General features: G+C 38.5%; 2 protein-coding genes across 2 annotated transcripts; both read right to left on the bottom strand.

Moving 5' to 3' along the window:
- Positions 1–3: 3 nt before the first annotated feature.
- On the bottom strand, positions 4–11,935 carry cttnbp2nlb (CTTNBP2 N-terminal like b). Its single transcript, XM_077608372.1, has 5 exons — positions 11,015–11,935; positions 9,148–9,255; positions 3,404–3,655; positions 3,178–3,285; positions 4–1,973 (listed from the first exon to the last, which is right to left on the bottom strand). The coding sequence occupies exons 1-5, from the start codon at positions 11,018–11,020 to the stop codon at positions 678–680; spliced, it is 1,770 nt and encodes a 589-aa protein (XP_077464498.1). The 5' UTR covers positions 11,021–11,935; the 3' UTR covers positions 4–677.
- A 153-nt stretch (positions 11,936–12,088) lies between these two features.
- cyp3a65 (cytochrome P450, family 3, subfamily A, polypeptide 65) lies at positions 12,089–15,640 on the bottom strand. The gene is made up of 13 exons (XM_077608373.1): positions 15,139–15,640; positions 14,687–14,780; positions 14,526–14,578; positions 14,350–14,449; positions 14,154–14,267; positions 13,960–14,048; positions 13,724–13,872; positions 13,519–13,646; positions 13,330–13,408; positions 12,977–13,137; positions 12,670–12,896; positions 12,426–12,588; positions 12,089–12,335 (listed from the first exon to the last, which is right to left on the bottom strand). Exons 1-13 carry the CDS (start codon positions 15,201–15,203, stop codon positions 12,246–12,248), a joined length of 1,512 nt encoding a protein of 503 aa, XP_077464499.1. The 5' UTR covers positions 15,204–15,640; the 3' UTR covers positions 12,089–12,245.
- Positions 15,641–21,574: the final 5,934 nt, after the last annotated feature.

The raw sequence follows: 21,574 nt of genomic DNA, 5'->3' as shown, positions 1-21,574 counted from the left end.
ACATTTTCCAAAGCATTTGAAAAATTTATTAAAACAATGAATTTGACAGCCTACAAATAGTTGCAATTTTCTTAGGAACAAACATGAAACATCTGTTTAGATTTGGTTAAAGTAGAGGTCTTTGTGATCAACAGACATCAGTAGTTCAGTGCAGTCTCTGTAATAGAGAAAGTGCAGTTATTTACTCGACCGTATCTGATTAACAGTGCAATAGTCTTTGAACAGCCTTCAAAGTAAAGTTTATTATTTGTTTGTGGATTAGTGGCAACTACTACATGCATTCTAAGATCTATGGGACTTTTTAAAAAAAACATCTACACTTAAACAGTTCTGCATTAACTTACAGTGAGTGCTGGTAGTTTTATCATTTCTTGGTATTAATGTGAGAGATGCTGCCAGTGTGTGTAATGCTGTCAAATTTATAGATTTACTATATTATAATCTCAGGAATGTGCAGAGTGAGGGGCATCATCATTAATCATCACTGACCAGTTTTAAATGTTGCACCTTATTCAAATTCCAGTGCCATTCATTGTACTGTAGTAGTCTAAACATGCCAAGGGTATCTTATATTTTGTGACTAGACCACCAGAGGGGCAACTGTGCAAAAAAAGGGTTTTATGTGACACGTGGAAAATTGTGTGCTCTTTAAAAGGTTTGTCAGTGTAATAGAAACATTAACTGGTAGAAGATAAGACTGCCTCTGTTGTTCCATCTTGTTCGCAGCTGTTTGGTCCACAGTTGCCCGAAAGCTCTGAGAACAGGTTGGTTCGGGTGGAATGACTTGGGGAGCCTGGACTCTGACTAATAGCTGGCTTCTTAGGAGGAATTGGAGGAGGATGAGTCCTCTCTGATCGCGGGGTTAGAGGTGATCGGACACCTGGAGATAGATGCCCAGAAGGTGACCTTCCACCAGGAGGTGATGCAGCTACATTACGGTAGTCCGTACCAAATGGAGAGTTGCTCATTGGCACCAGTTTGACACCGGCCTGCTGGCTAGTGAACCGGGACAGCACCTGTGTGACCGTGTTGCGGGCCAGCTGCTTGGCTGCAGTGTGTTCTGGTGGCGGAGAGATGGAGGAGGTGGTGGGTGAGAGGTCCCTGGGGGAAAGAGGGCCACCATGCTGTTGCTGCTCCAGCTCCGCCTGGGTTTGAAACTTGTGTCGGGCAGCTTGGAAGCGCTGATTGACTCCAGCCTGGTAGGAGGACTGATGGAATCCTGGGCTGTTAAGATGTTTGACCAAAACTGGTGAGGAAATAGGAGAGGAGGAGAGAGAAGAGGAGGCGGTGCTTGAAGGAGAATGAGGTATGTTTTGAGGATGAGGAGCGAGAGGAGAAGGGAAGCTTGCTCCTGCACCACTTTCCTGTGTCCCTATATTTTCTGTTTCTCTTCCATCCTGAGTTGGCTCTGTCTCTTTGACAGTGTGATGGCCATTGACTTTTACCAATGATGATATTTTTGGAGGGACAACGACTTTCCCATCAGGCTCCGTCTGAATGACGGTGGACGCAACCTCCACCTTGGAAGGCGACTCTTTTATCACTGTCAATACCTCATTTGGGCACTCTTTGGGCTCACTGGTTTCAGACAATCTCTTTTTCAGATGCTCAACTTGTCTCTTCAGTTCCGTACTCTTTAATTCTTCACTAATGAGCCTAGATTTCAATTCCTCTTGCTCAGTGGTAAATTCAGCAAGCTTCCTCTTACTTTGAGCCTCGTGCTCTGCTGACCGCTTTTTTTCCTCCTCAAGGAGCTTCTGGAGCTTTTCCACTGCTCCCGTCTCCTCTTGCAACATATTACGGAGCTCTAAGACCTTGTGAGCCTCCTCCTCTGCTCGGCTGGTGGCTTTTTGAAGCTCCAGGCTGAGAGTAGAAGAAAGCTGCTGGTGCTGTGTCAGTGAGTCCTCTGCCTGGATCACGGCCTCATCCTGCGCTATCTCCAGTCGCCGCACTGCTGCTCGCTCAATTTCAAGCTGGATGGATGGACAAGGGCATATAAACATAGAGTTGGTGAGTAAATCAAGACGCCTACTATTATTGTGACCACAAGGGGGCACACAATAACCTCACTTTGTTGAATTGCGGCATTGCATTGGTTAATCTGATGCAGACATCCACAATTAGCAGATTCAAATCAGAAACCAGACGCCTTTTGTATACAAAGCCCAATCTGTTTGTAGATGTTTAAATAAATGCTCGTAATCTAACTGGCACAAGCTTTATGGAAATCATGATAGTAGTTCCCCCCCTTCTGCAGTCATTGGGTTGTGAATTGGGCGGCGTGGTCAGAGTTAGTTGTCTCTCAACCCAAAGGTTGATTCCCCGCCCTGGTGGCCATGTAAAACTATCCTTGAGCAAGATACTGAACCCGATGTTTCTCCAGATGCTGTGTCCACTTAAATGCATCCAAGTAGTATAACATATATCCAATTTAGATTAGAATTTTTACAACCTGAAATTGATGTGGGTAATGTCCTTTTTGTATGTATGCCTTCACGAATCTCATTCTATTACCCACACTTGTGGGAATATCTTATAGGAAATACAAAAGATTTGCGATATAAAGAAATCCTGAAAGGAAATACTTTCCAACACATATATTGTAATGTGTGCATTTTTGATAAATACCTCAGTTAATAGATATTTCAAGGCTAACTATGCTGTTTCAAAACCTTGATTACATCATAAAATGCAAGCTATAACATTGACCCAGGGATAAAGAGAATTGTTTTATGCTATCTTAGACCATGAAGTAGAGGCAGATTCTTCCCTCAAGCACGTGTGCATGAGCTGACCAGACATGTAGAACCATGAGCTCAAGTTTCCTGAGGCCGTAAACCCCTGGGCAGGACAACTAAACAATCGTCTCTTCCTCATCTGTTTCCTCTATAAGAGCCATGTGTGTCCACATAATGGGGCCTGTGTACTGTATGTTCTTGAACTTTAAAAGCCCTGCCCACCCTCCAGAGTCAGACAATGGAGCCCCACTGATGCTTTCCTGTGATCTCCCTGCTTTTTCCAGTAAATCACAGCATTCAGTGTAAAAAGGAAACCACAAAAAAAGCGAAGGGGGAAAAAATAAAAATAAAAGCAATACAATCTCCTCAGCTCTTTTAGATCATTCATCAGCAAGTTGATTACTTTGGCACACATCTGGAGTTTGATATGGGTCAGCACCTGTTGCAGGAGTTCATCTCTTTCTGTTTGTAGAATCAAAGCGAAATTGTCACTCTGCGCAGATTCATGGGCTTGCCGTAGTTTGTCTTCCGCTAGATCAGCTATCATCTGCCGCACAAAAGAATCACAGTGGAAGAACACCTGTTTCATTACATCAAAAAATAAATCACAACAATATTAAAGTGTTTTGATTCTAAACAAGGGGGAAAAATGAACTTTCATTTACCCTTCTGTGTCTGCTCTCAGTTGCTGCCAACTGTCTCATCATCCTTTCCTGCATCCTCTTGCAGTGGGCCATGACCAATTTTAGTACAGCCAGAGGGTTAGGACCCACTCCTTGCTCCTGTAAGCCTGGATGAGTTGGAGGAAATCTGTGTTGATTCTCTGCTACTTTGCTGTCTCGTTGCAAAGCCAGAAATGGATCGCTGAGATTGTACTGGCCATAACGCTCTTGGATAAAAGCATCTTTGTGTTGAGCCTAAAAGAAAAGAAAAATTGAATCCTGTGAAATTTGTTACACCAAAACACCAACTCAGTGCCACAATTAATTTATGCCCTGGCGCTCCCCCAGAAAGAGAAAACATGTTTACATCATCCCAACTCTCCACCACCACTATATATCATTTGTCTATAGAATTGTGTATTGTGATAGGCAGACACTATTACAATAGGAAAGCGACTTCCATCTACTGTGTTGAACATTAACTAACACTATATTTTAGTGGGCAAAAACACAGGTAATGAACACAATGAACCTTTACGAAACAATATCTGAGGATAGACATACACTTCAGCAACCAAGGGTTTAGAGTGCCTGTCTGCATGTCCTTACACGTACATACATGTAAGAAATCAATGCGGGGATGTTATTGTCAGTGTGAGCACAGGCAGATGGTCATAGAAACAAAACAAAAAGGGGTGAGACATTGCGCCCCCTTTCCAAAACCAGGTTTTAATACCTCCCCAAAGACGCATAAGTGAATGACTACACCGTGAAATTAAACAGATATTTATTGTACTTAAAATTCATTCATTTATTTTTCATTCTCCTTATCATCATAAAGGACCGTGGGGGTGCCAGAGCCTATCCCAATCAATTATGGTAGTAGTTGAGGGACACCCTGAATAGCTTGCCAGCCAATCACAGGGTACAATGAGACGAACAACCATTCACACTCACAATCATACCCAAGGACAATTTAGAGTCAACCAAACAAGCATGTTTTTGGGATGTGGAAGGAAACCGGATTAACCGAAGAAACCGCACGCACAGTCCTTAAAGGACCCCTTTATCCTCCTTCTCGAGAATGTATAGCAACAAATTTTTCCATGAGTTTCTCAAAATAATGTCACTTTTTCCTCTTCGTACTCATAAGCTACAACAATGTAAACACATGCTCACAAACCCTGCGGGCATCATCAGTACTGACGCTAAATGCTAGTCTCTGTCTTTCTCTGAACAAAGAATGTGACCCTCAAAAGAGATTAGACAACTGCATAGGGACACAGTTTCAATGCCTTCAGTCCCCACCTTTGTTTCCATGTCCGACCCACTAGGCTTCAATGAGAGGGCGAGTGCACAAAGTCTGTCTTTAACATTCTTGTGGGTGTGTGTACTCCATGGATTTTGAGTCTACCTGTGAGCAAGTTGTTTTTGTACATAAGTAAAAGTTTAGTGATATTTCTAGTTCTCTACTTTGACAAGCTTACATTAATTGTATTTGTTTGCAGAAAAGTTCTAATCAAAATTACAGGATCTGCCTCATTTTATGAGAATCTTTGAGAGATTGTCTCATCTCTACAGTCAGTGATGAACAAAAGAGAGCAAGTAGTTAATCAATTCAACAACAATGCTTTGCTTTTAATTACTTTTTTCGCAAGCAGGCATGCAAACAACCTTTTTTTTCCTGTGTGGAATAGTTTTGTAACTGGAATAAACATGTTACACATTTTTCGGCTGTCCGTTCATCCGTCTCACTGACAACAGGCACCTAATGTGATGTGTGAGTGACAGCTTGATCTAAACCAGCAAGAATCTGTTGTCACTCAAGACATTTAACTATAGCCTCAAGACACAATCACAGGCTTGTGGGAGATGAGAAAAGCCACGGAGTCTTGTTTCCTCAGCAGGACCATGTAAAAACCGGCAAACAAAGAACTTTGCTGGTGGTGTAGAAATTACCACTGTGAATGGTATTGTTATAGTGCATTTATCTTGTTACACAGGTACAGCCGAGATTACATTTCTGAGCAATATTGTGGAAGGCATTAACTAACACATGAAGGTAAACGGATAAGGGTGCACCTGTGTGTTTCACTCAGTGCAAATGTCTCTGCACATTTTAATTTTTTGCTGTATTGCACAAGGGGTTTGCATTTCATGGAGTATTGACCATAGGTGAAAGCAGAAAAGCGAAAGCTAGTAAATAACTATTTTGAAGCAATTTGAAGAAACTTGAGAAATGACTATCCTTTTATTTATATTTATGCATTTTTTATGAATGCGTAAAAGGAGCATTATGGAAGACTGCAATCAGGATCAAAATATTTAAACGCAGTATCCCTTTCGATTTGGGTTGCCAGATAAGATCATGGTGCATTATCATACCAAGGTGGCATTTGAATCAGAAAAGAAAGAGGTTATGTCAATGTACTGTGTTGTCTAGAAACTGACTTTTACATAACAAAATTTACATATATACATAATGATACAATCTTCAAATGTTTCATATTGCACCATCAAATTGAGGGAAAAAATGTCAATGTAGGCTAAGAAAAATGAGAAGCTTACAAAAAAGAGGCAAGTTAGGAGGTCAATGTAACTTGCCATTTTGGTGACCTAAAATGTTACGTGAGGAGATTTAGTGATAGACAATTACACATTGTTTATTGTAATGCGCCAATTGTCTTACTAAATTGTATGCGTCGTCCACGATAATTCAAATGTTAAGCAATTGTAACATGTTCCATGTTTATTTTTTATCAAAGAACTGGAATATCTTATAAATAAATTAATTTTTTTTTTTTTAAAAAGCTGAAAAAAGAAAAGAGCTCTCCAGTCTGTTCTTGAAGCAGAATTATGTGCTTAGTTTTTGGTTTATAGTACGCGCCTTAGACCAATGACAAATGCACTTCACCTCACAGGACATACAGTGAGATCATACAACAACCAAGTGATATTAAACTGACATAGCCAAAAAACCAATGAGGAGGCGGACTCTGGCCATAGTCTGTACCAATGAAATTTCCCGAATACGGGATGAATAAAGTTATCCAATCCAATCCAATCCAATCGCCAAACTTCCTGAGCAATGCATCACAAAGGTAGAACAATTACTTGTAGGTTGAGGTAATCTCTGTGAAGCATTTTTTTCTTTTTATTATTTTTAAGCCTTAACTGCATGCAAAATATCAAACTTTGATATTGTCTTGTGAAAAAGTGTAATACAATCCTATCTACAACAACACACAAAAATTGGAGGGGAAAAAGGCAAAGGTAAATACTGAGGGCTTTGTCCGTAACTGTCGTAGGACTCAGGCCAACTAGATCAGTTTCTATCGATGCTTTTATTCATATATAGATACTCTCCCAGTACTTCATCAGTGACTAGCCTAAACAAAAACTGTCCAAACAGGCCACAATCTAGACGAAAGGTGCAACTTCAAAATGTCCCAGTCCTTAGAATGTCAGCATCTCAACAGGAAACTGAGATTTCTGTCATCTGTTAAATGAAACTGATTATTGTTGTGTAATCAAAAAGGACATTTGAAAACCTGAGGTTTTACTTTCAAAAAGCACTTAAGATTCAAATCAAACATATCTAAGTTCTTGACAATGTTGAACACTGTTAATTACATTGGCTGATATCCACAAAAACCTGCAACTACAATCTGAAAAATATATTGTAACAGTGTTCTTATAGCTGACAAAAAAGAGACTCCACTCCCACTTGCACGTCTTAAACTGGCATTCCTTTGAGGTACCCAACCCTCTGTTCCATTAATGCCTGACAGACAGATATATTTGCTTTCCCCTTTAGATAAAGACAAGTCAAAAGACAGGCTGCTCCCACTGGAATATGACCTTTTTGTGGTGTCATTTCCCTCTACTATAACTCCTCTATGGTTACAACTAAGCCATGTTTTAATGTGGAAATACAGTGATTAATTATCAGAAACAAGTCACAATTCATCAATACTTATTGTCCAAAGAACTTGTATTGTTATATCTTAAAAAGTTTTTCTAGTAGTTTTTTTTAAATAACATATTTTTATAATATATATATATACATATATATACACACACACATATATATGTGTATATATGTGTGTATATATATATATATATATATATATATATATATATATATATATATATATATGTGTGTGTGTATATATGTATATGTGTATATATACACACATACATATATATACAGACATATATATATATATATACATACATATACATACACACACATATATATGTGTGTGTATGTATATGTATGTATATATATATATCCTATACTTTTTTTTAGGACACTGCCACAGAGGAAAGGACGGAAGTCAGTGATTGTACATCCGCCAAAGAACTAACACCCAACCTCTCAACAGCTCACAAGGGACCACTAGCATGTGTGTGCACGAGTGTACGTACGTGCGCATGTTTGTGTGTGATTGGGCAGATGGGACAAGAGTCATGGTTAATTATCAAAGCTGCCTTGTAATATTGGTGTGAAACAGGATTGCAGGGGGATGCTGAAAGGAAGGCACCAAAGCTCGTAATACAAAGAGAGGATGAACAATGAGGTGGCAGCTTGTTCCCCCAACACAGATGACTACTGGGCGCTTATTTACAGTTTTGCTTTGTGCCATACATGCATCCACTTTGGAGTGCTGGCCTTTGAAACAAAAATAGCCAAGATCAAAATGCCTCAAGATAATTGCAGTAGCTTTTGTCATTATAACCCCGGTCCCATCTATCAAGGCACTCAGCAGCATTTAGTGGCTCCATCTTAGCAAGGAGCAGCTGCTGTCTACTGAGTTTGAGAGAGCATAATGGGCTAAGAGTACCCTCAAACAATGCAAAGCAATGTAGCTGTGGGCCAACCGTGCTTTCTTGCTCCGGCATGGAAGAATTACGAGTACAACTAGGACTGACAAGGCTGTCTTGGGAGGGGAATAGACCTGACCCCTTGAGTTAATGTAACTATTAAGTGCCTTTGGTGGCTTTTCATTGGCTGTTTGTTATTTTGGTATGTTCCACAAACTGCCCTGCTATCCACAATTTGTGTAAAAAGGGGCTAAATTATACTAAATGTTTTCACCCTACAAGTTTAATAAAAAAAAGGCAGTCTGATGATGTATAGTGTATTTTCACAATCCTACTAGAACTTGTGATTCTCCATTTGCAGCTCTGTTATATTACATAATAGGACAATAAACCTGATGTTTAATTGATTGCCCATTTTTTCTTCATTCAAGCTCACCCTTACAATATTTACACAAATGTTTTGTAATTTTCCTTGTGTGTAGTAAGATGTTTTCAATCTTTGTGTTTGCTCTATAATAGTGACATATGAATGAATCATTATATGAAAACAGCTATTCAGATAGGATTTTATTGGTTGATTGATAAGAAGAAATGATTGCATTCTGCAATCAAACCGTGTTCTCTTCAACTACTACAGTCTTTATTTAAAGTCCAATTTCCAAATTCAAAGATGTCATTCTTCCAATTCACAGTGTGAGACAAAAAAAAAATCACTTCACTGAGCAAACAGCAATAATGTTGACATTGGTGGAGCCAAAATCCTGCCCTATTGTCTATACTCCTGCTGTTTCCTTAGTTTCCTGTTCACGTATCCCCTCTTGGTTGAGTCACATTCTTTTCGAAAGTGTAATGCTGAAACAGGTTAATTTCAATCTTCACTGCCAGTGTCTAGAGAAAGCTTTAGTGCTGATTGTACTTACTCGAAAGGCATGAATGACCACCTCCTGGGCCTCAAGTTCTCCCTCCAAGATACTGAGGAGTGTTAGTAGCTCTGCTCTGCTTAGAGCCTCCACATTCATTTTCTCCTCCTAAGGAAAGGGAGGTAGGGGACATAGTGGGTGAAAAATATTGCACCAAAACTTGAGCTATTAACAGTGCTTAACCTAATGAAGACAGCTTAACCTATTTGTAGCATTACATTATTTTATAAAAAAAAAAACAATAGTTCTAGTTTTATTACCTGCAATCAGTGCATAATTGTCAGAAGTACAAATTACAAGTAAATAACTTCTTAAGTATTTTGATTTAAGATATGTTCAGCTCCTAATCAAGATAGTGCACATAATTAGGAATGATTTGTGTCTGGCAGTTAAAAGGCAGGAAAGCTCTGAGGTCAGGACCTGCAAGGTTAAACACAGGTAAATGTACTCTTGAGCCCAAATCATCCAGTTAAAAAAAGTTTGCATATTTGAAAGTCTAGTATGAAAGTGTAGTAAATGTTTTCTGTCTTCCCGAGTAGCAGTAGTAATGCTATTATTTGCTGTAGTAATGGACATGTTACCTAGATAAGATGCAAAGTATCTCATCTCCACTGCATCAAGCATTCCAAGAATTTAAGGGCACAGTGTGAGTTTTGGCATGCATAGTTTAAATCATCGTTGCCCTGACATCAAGAAAAGCTCTGGCGTCTTGTTTGCCTTTTTAACTACCACACAATAAACTGTTTCATTCTTGCCTCCACTATGTGTTCCAATTACGTAGAAACACACACGTATGAGTAGGTTATATTGCAAGATTGCAAAATGGGCAAATCAAAGAATTTCAAAAAAGTTATTAAAAAAACAAATTAGGCAACATTAATTTAGTTTGTTGCCATTCTTTGCAGAGATTGCAGGTTCTCTTCATACGCTGGATCATTTTCGACTTCCGACTTCCTCTCACATTTTAAAAACATGCTGTGAAAAGGATTCAGTACTTTAATTAAATATTGGTATGAATATCAGTGTTTCTTGGACTGTAGATGCCCTGCGAATGGCAAGCAAACTGTCAAATTCCTCGGCTCCTCTAACTGGAATGTCAGAAGTACTGCAATTATTTGGAGGAAAAACTACAGGTCTTTATTTTGAGATTACTCTAAAACGGATAACATTATATAAAACATGACCTAATCCCTGAAAAAGTCTTACTCAACTGTTACTTTGTCACTGAAGCACCAAATATTGCTGTTTGGGCTGGCTCCGGGTCAAAGTGGACCAACTTTGCCAGGTCATCTGATACTTGGAGTTGGGTTTTTATGAAGAACCATTCCAACATTCCAGGGATGCCCAAACTATGGGATTCAACACTCAAGAGCAAATATGAATCCCACCCAAAATCTTGGAGGGATTTAAGTTTAATCGACCGTATTAAATCAGCAAAATACAGCCTCAAATTATTGTACAGCATGTGCTTGTTGCATATTTTTCCAGGATGGGTTACAATAAAAGGGTTAGCGTGGTTGCTCAGGAACAGCAAATGATTTAGTCTTAGCACTTGTGTAACACAGACACCTGCAATTCTTTTTCACGAAAACAACATTCAGGTAGAAAGGTAAAAAAACATCAGTAACATCAAATTAAAGTAAACGATGACGGCAGGAAAAATAGTGCTTCAATGTTGCGTCCATTAACCAGTAAAGAAACGGTATTACATGAAATTACAGCATTTTTTGCAGACATCTAATACCTTATAGTGCAAATCTTAAATGAAATGCAATTATAATTAACGGGTCACATTTTATTCCATTCTCGTTTAAGATCCCTGGTAAAGAACATGGAAAATATTCATTTCAATCTACGCTGAACATACCTTCATACACTTAACTGCTCCACGCGTCAATTACATCCAAATCCAAAATTTGTTGCTTCCGAAAGGGTCCGCTGGAAGCAGTTCGCTGTCAAAGACGCGCCCCCTCTTCCACCAGAACAACAGACGGTCAACGGTAAACCGGCCGCAGCCAATGGTCGACAAGCTTCTTTGTACTTCGACCAATGGCAGCCAGGTTACTTGTGACGAGGGCGGGACAAATGCGCCTCGTTTGGTTGAGTTGAAGCTCTTTGTTTCGGGCTTCTGGAGATTTTCCCTCGCAGCCGGTGTTAATCTCTTATGATGATTTTTCACATAATAAAATGTAAAATAATGCAAGTTGGTAGACGTGAACATGCCCGCCTGTATTACCTTTTGTGTCGTATGCCTGACGACAACTGTGACGCAATTTCGACAACAATATTTGCTCAGACAACGCTAAACTTTTAAATAAATCATCACAATCATCATTACAACAGCTGTAATGTCTAGCCATGATAGCGGGTCGTCCTTAACACCTCCTAGTGATTAAAAAGAAAACCAACAACAAAAACGGCACAATTCAATTAATTAAATCATGCTGGGCACGTGCACCTGCTAAGTCTCCGAATAACATTTACGATCGGTTATAACATGGCCAAAATCAGTCATCGTATTAACACAATTTTTCAATCATCATCTCTGATAGTCTAAAGTCGACTATCTATAATTTGGAACCCATTAATTGACACCTGTGGTTTACAGGGTCCATATTATTTTGTATATATTTGGAATACATTAGCTAATTTAAATTAAATTTTAAAAAAATAATATTACGAAATATTATGATGACCAACGTTTTATAAATGATGGGCATTTGAAATCCATCTCCAGGAAGTACACTTGCAGACCTTTAATATTGAGTGAATTTGTAGGTAAGGTATGACAGCTCCCTCTAGCGGTAAGTGGAGGATGATTTAAAAGGACAAACTGCATTTACGTGCCAATCTTTTTGTGTTTTTCACCAAATTGAGTGCATTTTTACTTGTTTGTTTTCAGACCTTATTTCCAGTAACATGTTTTATGTAGAAAATAGAATTCCTGAATTTGATCTTTATTCAGGTGGAGATTTTTGACATAGAAACAGAGTTATTGTCCAAATTGTACAATGTTTCCAAATTTCTCAACATAGGGGAAGTTGAGAGGCATTTAAATGGGTGAAATAAGGGCCAAATAATCATATTAATCTGGAAGTTCAACCGGATGTGGTTTCTCTTGGCATTAGTTTAATTTTTATTGGATTCTTGGGTGAAGTAAATCCTTCAGTTGACAGCACCAATGGGATCTAGGAGAATAATATTTATTTTTTAAAACCGTGAATAATAAATATCAGAAATTCATCAAAGCTTCAACATGACTAAAACTGTTGGCACACCTCAGTTTCTTTGCAGGTGACAAAGCTGTAGTGCTGCAATATCTCCACCAAGGCCAATTTCATCATCAAGACACCAAATCGCATGCCAATGCAGTTCCTTGGCCCTGCTCCAAATGGCAAGAAGGCATAAGGATCTATGTTGTCTTTATTTTCTTTACTGAACCTAAAATAGGACACAAGAAACACCCATTTTAGTCAACTGTCAGCCATCAGGCAGCAACGAAACTGCCATTCAATGTCATACCTTTCGGGTTTGAAGGAGTCTGGTTCAGGCCACAAAGAAGGATCCCGGTGGAGAGCGTAAATTGGTATCATAACAACACTATTCTTAGGGATAGTAAGACCACAGACTTCAACCGATGCCTTTCCAACTCTTTCAAGTCGGTTTACGATAGGGTACAGCCTCGCCGACTCGTTCATCACCATATCAAGGTATTCCATCTGCATCAGGTCGTCATAGTTTGGCCGAACCTAATTCACCAAAAATGATGTTCTAGGACACCTAACTTGTTGATAATAACTTGTTGATAATGAGACTGTCAAAAGGGGACCTTATTTGGAAATGTTTCATCAATCTCCTTTTGTAGGGCCTTCTGAATGGAAGGGTGTGTTGCTAGGTTGTAGCCAAAGAAGCACATAGAGCTGCTGCTTGTTTCATACCCAGCAAATATGAATAGCATGGCTTGAGAAAGGATTTCGTGATCAGTCAGACCTGCAACACAAATATTTTCTCAGTAAGTCAGTGTACAATTTGATTTTGTTATTGACTTCAGATCTCAGGTTACCTCAATGTATTACAAGAAATATCAAGCAAAATGAACACAAAATACAGTAGTATACTAAGTTGTAATATTTTCTATATGGTAGGTCTCTTGTGTTTATTTATTTTTTTCTTTGAAACGACCTTTCTGGTTGTTTTTATCTTCTTTGCTGGACTCGGACATCTGAGCTTCCACCATCAACTGCATGAAATCTACTCGGCTCTGCAAGACAAGGAAAAGCATTGTAGTTTCACTGAAAATAATATAAATCCTGACCATGATACAAATGTACAACCACCAGCTTCATCGATATTGTCGCTTGACTCATTTACTTTGCAATTGTTTTTGTCGCGATCAGATTTGATGGTCTTTAGGAAGTTATAGAAGAAAGTGAACACATCAGCGGGGAATAAGGATAGTTCCATCTTCTCAATCAGTGGCCGCAGAAATGGAAAGAGAACTGAGATTAGAAGGAATAGATTTACCGTTAAAAGGGGCTTTGCAAAGTCATGAAACACTTTAAAATATGGAACCTACCAACAAGCACAAGCAAAGGATTCATGAAGTTGAACATAGTCATTTTCTTTATGTTTGCCACAAATGGATCAGCGGGCCGGTTAATTGAGTCAATATCTACACTGAAAGCAGTGCTGGCCACAACATCCATACTGTAAGGTCCAAATACACTGTAAAATAGCATGGCTTTGTATGTCACTGTCCGAAGAAATACATTCTGAATCCAATACACTGCACATACATAGATTCCTACTCACTCTTTGAGATGAATGACCTCATCAGCATCAACTTTCCTTTGAAGACATTTGAGCAGATTATTAGAATGGTGCAGCATTATAGAATACATCTGTAGAGACATATGACATTAGATAAACAATTACATTTTTGGTAGAAAAAGAAACAGTTCCCATTCAAATTAAAGTCCCCAGTCTGTTTTTGTGTTTTTTTTAACCTCTTTAAGTCTTCCACTTGTGAATGAGGGAGAGAGGATACTGCGAATCCTCTTCCAATCTTCATCTTCTACTATTGAGACGGCATCCTTCAAAGGCCCATTTAAGCCAAAGTCCTATAAAAACACAGTGAAAGAATGAGTTGTGTTTGTAATTATTTATTACAATTCATGTCTGATGTGATTGTACTATTTTTACCCGTCTGTTGGTGAAGACAGAGTAACACTCCTTAACCAAAACGGTTTTGATCATAGCTGTGTCCATAATGGCCACAACAGGCTGCCTGCCATCATACAACCTTACAGCAAAAAAAGGTTAAATAACCAAGTATGAACAAAGTAAACACAAAAATTCTCTCCATACAATACACTCACCCCCAGACTTTTCCGTACTTTTGGAAACATTCAAGGTCAAAATTATGAATTCCCTAACAAAACAAAAAAAACAGTCACTAGATTCCAAAGATATTCAGATCTTAAACTACTTTACTTTTGTGCAGAGTGGTTGAATATAGATATATTAATATATATCTTACCCGCCGGTACTCTAGAAATGTCCCAATAAAGGGCAATGGTTTGGGACCTTTGATTCCTAGTTTCTTGAAAAAGCCGTATGGGGCAGTTCCATAGCTGGAGATGAAAAAATAAATAAATTAATTAAAAACACCAAAATAATATTAACACTACCATGAAGTCACAGACGTTTCTTTTCTGTTTCCGATTCTATTTTCTTTTCTCCAGCAAACAATTCACATTACTAAGAATGACATTTAAATGGTGCATTCAATTTCAATTTTTTTCAATTCAATTTATTTGGCAAAAAAAAGCACTAGGCTAAGGGCCATGTAACAAATAATAAGATTCACAATCTTATACTGTATAAATTTGTTTGTAGTTATGGTAAAGTATTGGAGATAAGTCAAGAACTACTCTCAGCATCAAATGTGAAACTTTTAAAATCTAAAGTAAACATATAAACTTTACTTACAGTGCCAGCAGAGCAATGACAATGGCTATTAGAGTCCATGTCTCGAGGGAAAAATAAAAGCCCATCTTGTCCCAGTTCGTGCTGTCCACAATGTCTGTTCAAGTAGGGACAAGTAAGGCACCTACAGCTTTTTTTTTTCATTTGAGATACAAAACAGTGTTACGTAACATATAACCCTCAGCTCAGTTGGACAAGAGCCGAGAAAGGGCGAGACTGTACTTGCGTAACACGCTTGTCCGAAGTAAAAGTCGTCCAAATAAGTGTTTTTAAAATGTTTTTCTTTTCTTACTTCGTATGAGTTTTGTGTTTTGGACTGCCGAACACGCAATTGCCCAGCCAAAGTCAGTCAAGTGTAATTTGCCTCCTGCTTGTTGGTGGCTGGGATAGGCTCCAGCACCCCCACAACCCATGTGAGAATAAGTGGCTCGAATAATCAATCAACAAATGAATGGTTTCAACTTTAGAGGTATAACTTAAGAGGTTGATTAACTGTACTTGTGTATGAAGACATGAATTGTGTGCCTGACTGAACTTTGAACCATGCAGTATTTTTAATCAAGAATGTTGTTTACCTTGTAAAAAGGAGATAAAGTCAAACAGTAATCACTGTCGATCTTTTTTGTTCCGCACTGTAATTTTGACCTGAGTTCAAAGGTAACTTTTGCCATCTGTTGTTGGATCAGCAGAGCAGAAAAATACACCTGCTTCATTATCACTGTTCTATGCAGAGCAGAGTGGAGAATTCTCTTGGGCTTGATCAAGAATGGCCCAAAACATCTGTGAATATGAAAAATGAAGAATATGTAGGGGTTGAAAATGATCAGACATATAATATAAGACATAGCATAGCAGAATATTGTTCATAATAAGTCTTAGTGCAATTTTCTACAGTGACACTACATATTGTTATTGATGGTGTGTAAAGAGGAGAGGACACAAAGTGATGTGAAACACCATCTGGATTGCCGCTGTGTCCTTCAGGTGTTTGCTGGTAAACAATAATTAACTGTTCTAATGAAGATTTGGTCCGAATCCATTCATCAGAGGATTTAATGAGATTAGAAGGGACATCTGTCTAATGGTAGACAACTTGTAAACTCTATGAGCACATCTGCTCCTCTAAAAGGGCTTTATATATCCCTGTACATTTGTTAATATATTCATTTATATTTTAACTAAGTTGTTTTCAGGGCTGCCAGCCAGAGGATATTGTAGAAAATAAAGTTACCTACAATACGTATCGTAGCTCTTAACTAATAATCTAGTCACTTGTTTCATTTAATACATTTTCAGTACACATGATACCCTACGGTTGAATGGGTGAGTATTTAAACACCGAAAGGGGGCAGTATTGTTTTACATAATGCAGCAGGTTGTTGGAGCTAGAAGCCTTAAATTAAACTGGTTTGCCAAGAGAATCTTTCCTTCTTTTTTTAAAGGTCATCTATTGCACTGTGAAATTAGATTCACGGCACATCCCAAATCTAAATTGTCACACATTAAACAAAAATGAATGAATCAAATGAAATTGTAATGTGTGTTTTGCATCAACTTTACACTTTAAACGAATTTACTTAAGGCATCATATGTCAAGGAGATTTGCCGGACTGCTTCTGCCCTTCAATGAAATGTCAAAAATGAAAATAGGGAAAGTACAGAAACTCAAATACACATAGAAACAGCACCCAAGTATTCATTCAAGCAAATACTGATTGTTTATATTCATAGTTGTCCATACAAAAGAGAATAAAAACTATATATTTCTCATTGAACTTGTTTCAATATCAATGTTGATACAGTTTTTTTTCTTAACATCGATTTGCTCATCACGGCAGTTAAGTAGACAAATAATAGCTGTAAGGCTGGTGCAATGTACCTTTGTACCAACCACGACTCTGGGGAGTTGAGTAATGTGACTTTGTCCTAACTGTGATACTGCAAAGTCACAACTCATAATCAATGTGATGCTACACTTTAAAGGTTTCCTTTTACTCAACAATTTCACAAATTTTATTTTTCTGTTCAGGAGCTAAATCCCAAAAAAGAGTCCAAAATTGAGGGACTTGAAATACATCTGTAGATACTATAAATATACAAGGATTCTGTCAACATGTGTGTGTAAGGTTTTGTTGTTCAATGCCAACTCTGTTGTCCAATCCTTCTCATTAAGCTAGAGAAGAAATCATGTTCTCTGTCTTGAGGAGATTTTTGAGAGAATTATAACTGTTCAAGCGAACACGCTGTTTTGATGAAAAGTAGTATTTCAAAGAAAATAGCTCAAGGTACACATATGCATACAAGCACAGTGACAGAACTGTAATCATTCTTAAATTGCCTGTCACATGCCCCCTCACGTGCGTTTGATTTCACACACTTCTTGGGAATCCATTACAGCGCAATTTTGTAGGGTAGAGAGGAAGGAAACACTGCAGCACAGCCTTCATAGATCTCCAGTTTAAAGACCGTGAAGACCATCAGTGTCATCGGTAGTGCGTGCTAAATTGTTGAATCTACCAAATCCACTTGCTTCATTTGCCATGCAAAATATTTTTGGGGGCCCTTTTATATCCCAGCTCAATTTCCTGTGAAGATGATGTTGAGTATGATTGAACAAAATGGTTTTCTGATCTCATCTTTAGGGGATCTGAATGGATAGATCTACCATTTCCTTGACAGTTGCAATGAAAGAATACAAGTTAAATCAATAATCATGATTGACCATACTGTTCAAGAGTATGAAAGATATGATTAGGTAACTTAAACCAAGGAATTCAAAACTGCAAAAAAACAAATCTAATCTCATTTACGAATAGACCCCTGTTTTAGAAATTACAGTACAGTATGTGCCGATTAAATTTGCAGCAGGCATTCATCATGGTTAGAAACCCAAACAAGGCAAGATATATAGACCAACATGTGAATCGAGATTCATGCTTATCTCAAAAGAGCACATGGAATATTTGTGGCTGATCACATCAGATTTAATCAGCGGCACAACCTGACAAACAAAAAAAAGCATATGTGTTTGGACTACTGGCGAAGCTGTTGTATACAAGCAAACATTGCTCCTCTATGATGGCACCATTTTGCAATGTGTTAAAGCTGCTTGGAATCCTTAATCTCGTAATCCATCCTTGAAAATTTTAAAAGGGTTTTCCTGTTGTTTTGGATAACCGCCCTGGTTCACTACGTATGTCAGACTGACTGCTCACTAGAGGGCTGGGATTAATACAAGCAAACAAACATGCACGCACTTAAAATGCATTACTGGTCATCATGTCCTAAAAATCACTATTTGGCAAAACATTTACAACCATCCCCTTGAGGAGGTCACTTTCCAGGTATTAAGTCAACATTAAGGGACCCATATATGGATGACCACAAACAGCTGATTAAACTTCTATGCCATTGTTCGACGTTAAAGCAACATAATGGGAGCTCAGTGCCTTTGTAAGATGCAACATAACAAACTTGACAGTTTTATCCCAATGTGACGTTTGTGTGTGTGTGACCAATGGATCTACCATTTTCCCACTGTACTACTGAACCCAAAGGCATTGCAGTAAGTCAGTATACACCCCCCATCACAACATTCATTTGCTATTGCCACTAAATTACCATATGAACAAACTCAGTCAAGAAACTCAATAAGAAATAATTTTTTTCTTGTTGAGTATGGAAACACTGCATAAAATACCATCGTATTCCCACATGTCTAATTATCAAATCCCAGCGTCACCCTCATTTTCATCCCTTCCAGGAGCGCACAGTAATCAGTCTTTTTGACTTATATAAACAAAATGTGGCTTCTCCAATTGAAAGATAAGTACAATTTGGGATTTAAATATTTCTTCATCCTTGTATATGGCCTCACTAAAAATACTTAGAGGGCTGGAGAAAATATGCACAGTGACAAAGAGGTATGAAAAATGATTCTTTAACATACTTAAAATATACATGGGAAACATTCATTCATTTTTGATACCACAAGGGATGAGGGGGTGCTTGAGCCTATCCCAGCCCACTGTGGGCAGTAGCCTTGGGATACCCTGAGTTGGTTGCCAGCCAATCACAGGGCACACTGAGACAAACAACCATTTACACTCTTACTCATAACTAGGAACAATTTAGAAAGTTCAACCAATCTACCATCCCTGTTTTTGTGATGTGGGAGGAAACCGAAGTATCTGGAAAAAAGCCACCCAAGCAAACCCCAGAGAGGAAGGTCAAAGAACCCGCCTGGGATTGAACCCTTGATCTCAGAACATCAGAACAGTGAGGTGGATGTTTTAACCACAAGTTACTCAATTTTTGTTTGTTGGTTGTTGTTGTTGTTTTGTTACCATCCAGGCAGGAACAAAAGAGTGATTTTTTTTGCATTTTGTTGCCAGATGCCTCGATTATTTATGGGAGGCGGTTGTTCACCCTCCAGCCACCAGTGTCCTTGTCTTTGCTTCGAGAGTCCTCCTCCTCTAGTGGAGGCAATCTCTGCTATACGTCTGTTAGTCAACTATCAGGCAGCTTTCCTGACTTATTTATGCTTCCACAATATTGCCTGTAAAAACTGTCCTGGGGTGTGACAGAACAAAAGACCACACACACATTCATAATTGAAGGCTGCAACATGAGAAGCCCAGATGTATAAAATGTATCACCCAACCCTCATAGCATCCTTTTCACAATAGAAAGAAAATGAGAACATTTTCATGTGAAAACAGTGCAGTGTGTACTGTGATTCTATAGTTACATCATTGTAATTCAATCATCTAGATTTATTGGTATTGTAGATGTCAGGGTTAAGTTAAAATAACAACAAAATACTCTATGTATAACTTGTTTACCTTTTGTTGAGAATTCCATCGATTTCTTGAACCCAGGATATGAAACAAACGAAGGAATAACCCAAACTTTACAGCATGGTTGTAGAGGGATGTAACGGCTAGTTGCCCGACTGATTGGTAACATTCAATTGTTTTTAACTGAATGAAAGAAATACGCTCCACTTGTCCTCTCACACGCTTGTTTTTGAAAAAGGGAAATATTTCTTCGGCATGCTCACTGGTCAAGTAAACCGAGATCCCAACAATTGATTTTTAAGTCTTAGTCATTGACATTATATGTAGATACAATACTGGGTACACAAGGCCCATTCCACAACAGCTTGCGTAAGTAACCAGCTAAATGCAGTCCAGTCACGTTCTTCTTTTCGCTTTATTTTCCCTATTTCATCACCTGAGTACTGTCACTGCGGGTGCACACAGCCTGCATGTAACATCTGGTTAAAGGATTGCTAATTTATATGCCTCTCTACCTCTGCGCACTTCTGTATCTAACGTACACATCCATAAAGATGGAGTCATAAGTAATGCAGACGATTTAAAAATGTATTTCTAATGTATGAGTGGCTGTTAATTAAGGTTTAATTTTCTCTGCTCCATCAAGGTTGTCAATAACACAGAGGGGAAAAAAGAAAAAAATACAGGATGTCTGTTGTCAACCAAGAGCTAAGTCTTTATTTCTGCAAACTAAAAAGTCGTAAATAGGGATAACATACACGTTTTTAACCAAACTGAAATGTAACCTCTTCGTTTTATCGTTGCTTTTATGGAATGTGAAGTTGTGGTCACCGTCCCTTTGCTCTTTGTGCTCATGATTGTAGATGACGCCAAAAGAAACTGAAGCACTTTTTACAGTTTTATTCATCCATCCATCATTCCGTCATTTCCAACACCAATTATCTCCTTATCAGGGTCGCAGGGTGTTTTATTAATTAATTAATTTATGAAGCACTACATGACGGCCATTTATTAGGGGAAAGGGGAGCAAACGATAACTGGAGGAATCACAAGAGTTATCGAAGGTTTTCTGGTTCTGCATCGGCAATCATCTGCTGCACATAGTTACGTTTTGGAAGCCTGAAAGAACTCTTGAAAGTGGAAGATGGCAGAATTCAGAATATAGATTGCTATTCACTGCCACTCATCTCTCCATGACTAAATCTATTTTGTCAAAGGGAAGCTTTTATCTCTCTTCGAAAATGTAGCCCATAAAAGACACAGTCACGCTGGGATCGAAGGTCGGGCTCTGAAGTGTCATGTGGAGAACTGAGCCTTTGTAGGGGCTCTCAAACATGTGCTACACCAAAGAGACCTTTCCACCTGCCTGTTCATTTTAACCTCCTTTCCTTCAGATTGAGGCACTCACATTAGTTTAAGACCAGCAGTTACTGACAAGCTATTCCCTTAAAACACAAAAATGAGGTATGGCCTCTTTGTCAAAATGTGCCCAACGATTACATTTTGTCATGACGTAATTGTGTGTCTTGTGTCATATATACAAGACCAGAGTCTGCCGAGAAGAACGGTGTCTTACAATTGAGGGTTTCGGGAGGCGGGGCAAGCAGCTGTCAATCAGTAATAACCGCGGAGGCACTTGG

Source organism: Stigmatopora argus, chromosome 1 (assembly GCF_051989625.1).
Source record: "Stigmatopora argus isolate UIUO_Sarg chromosome 1, RoL_Sarg_1.0, whole genome shotgun sequence".
Taxonomy (NCBI): domain Eukaryota; kingdom Metazoa; phylum Chordata; class Actinopteri; order Syngnathiformes; family Syngnathidae; genus Stigmatopora; species Stigmatopora argus.
The sequence above is the reverse complement of the archived record's forward strand: the minus strand, read 5'-3'. Positions and strand labels throughout refer to the sequence as shown.

Bases quoted from the DNA above. Each gene is read 5' to 3' on its own strand.
- cyp3a65 (XM_077608373.1), bottom strand. From the start codon at position 15,203: ATGGGCTTTTATTTTTCCCTCGAGACATGGACTCTAATAGCCATTGTC. The intron at 14,781-15,138 runs GTAAGTAAAGTT...TTTCATCTCCAG, and splicing joins GTCATTGCTCTGCTGGCACT to CTATGGAACTGCCCCATACG. The intron at 13,647-13,723 runs GTAGGTTCCATA...TTCTAATCTCAG, and splicing joins TCCTTTGCTTGTGCTTGTTG to TTCTCTTTCCATTTCTGCGG.
- cttnbp2nlb (XM_077608372.1), bottom strand. The intron at 3,656-9,147 runs GTAAGTACAATC...CTTTTCTTTTAG, and splicing joins TGGTCATTCATGCCTTTCGA to GCTCAACACAAAGATGCTTT. The intron at 1,974-3,177 runs GTGCTGACCCAT...CCATCCATCCAG, and splicing joins GAGATGAACTCCTGCAACAG to CTTGAAATTGAGCGAGCAGC.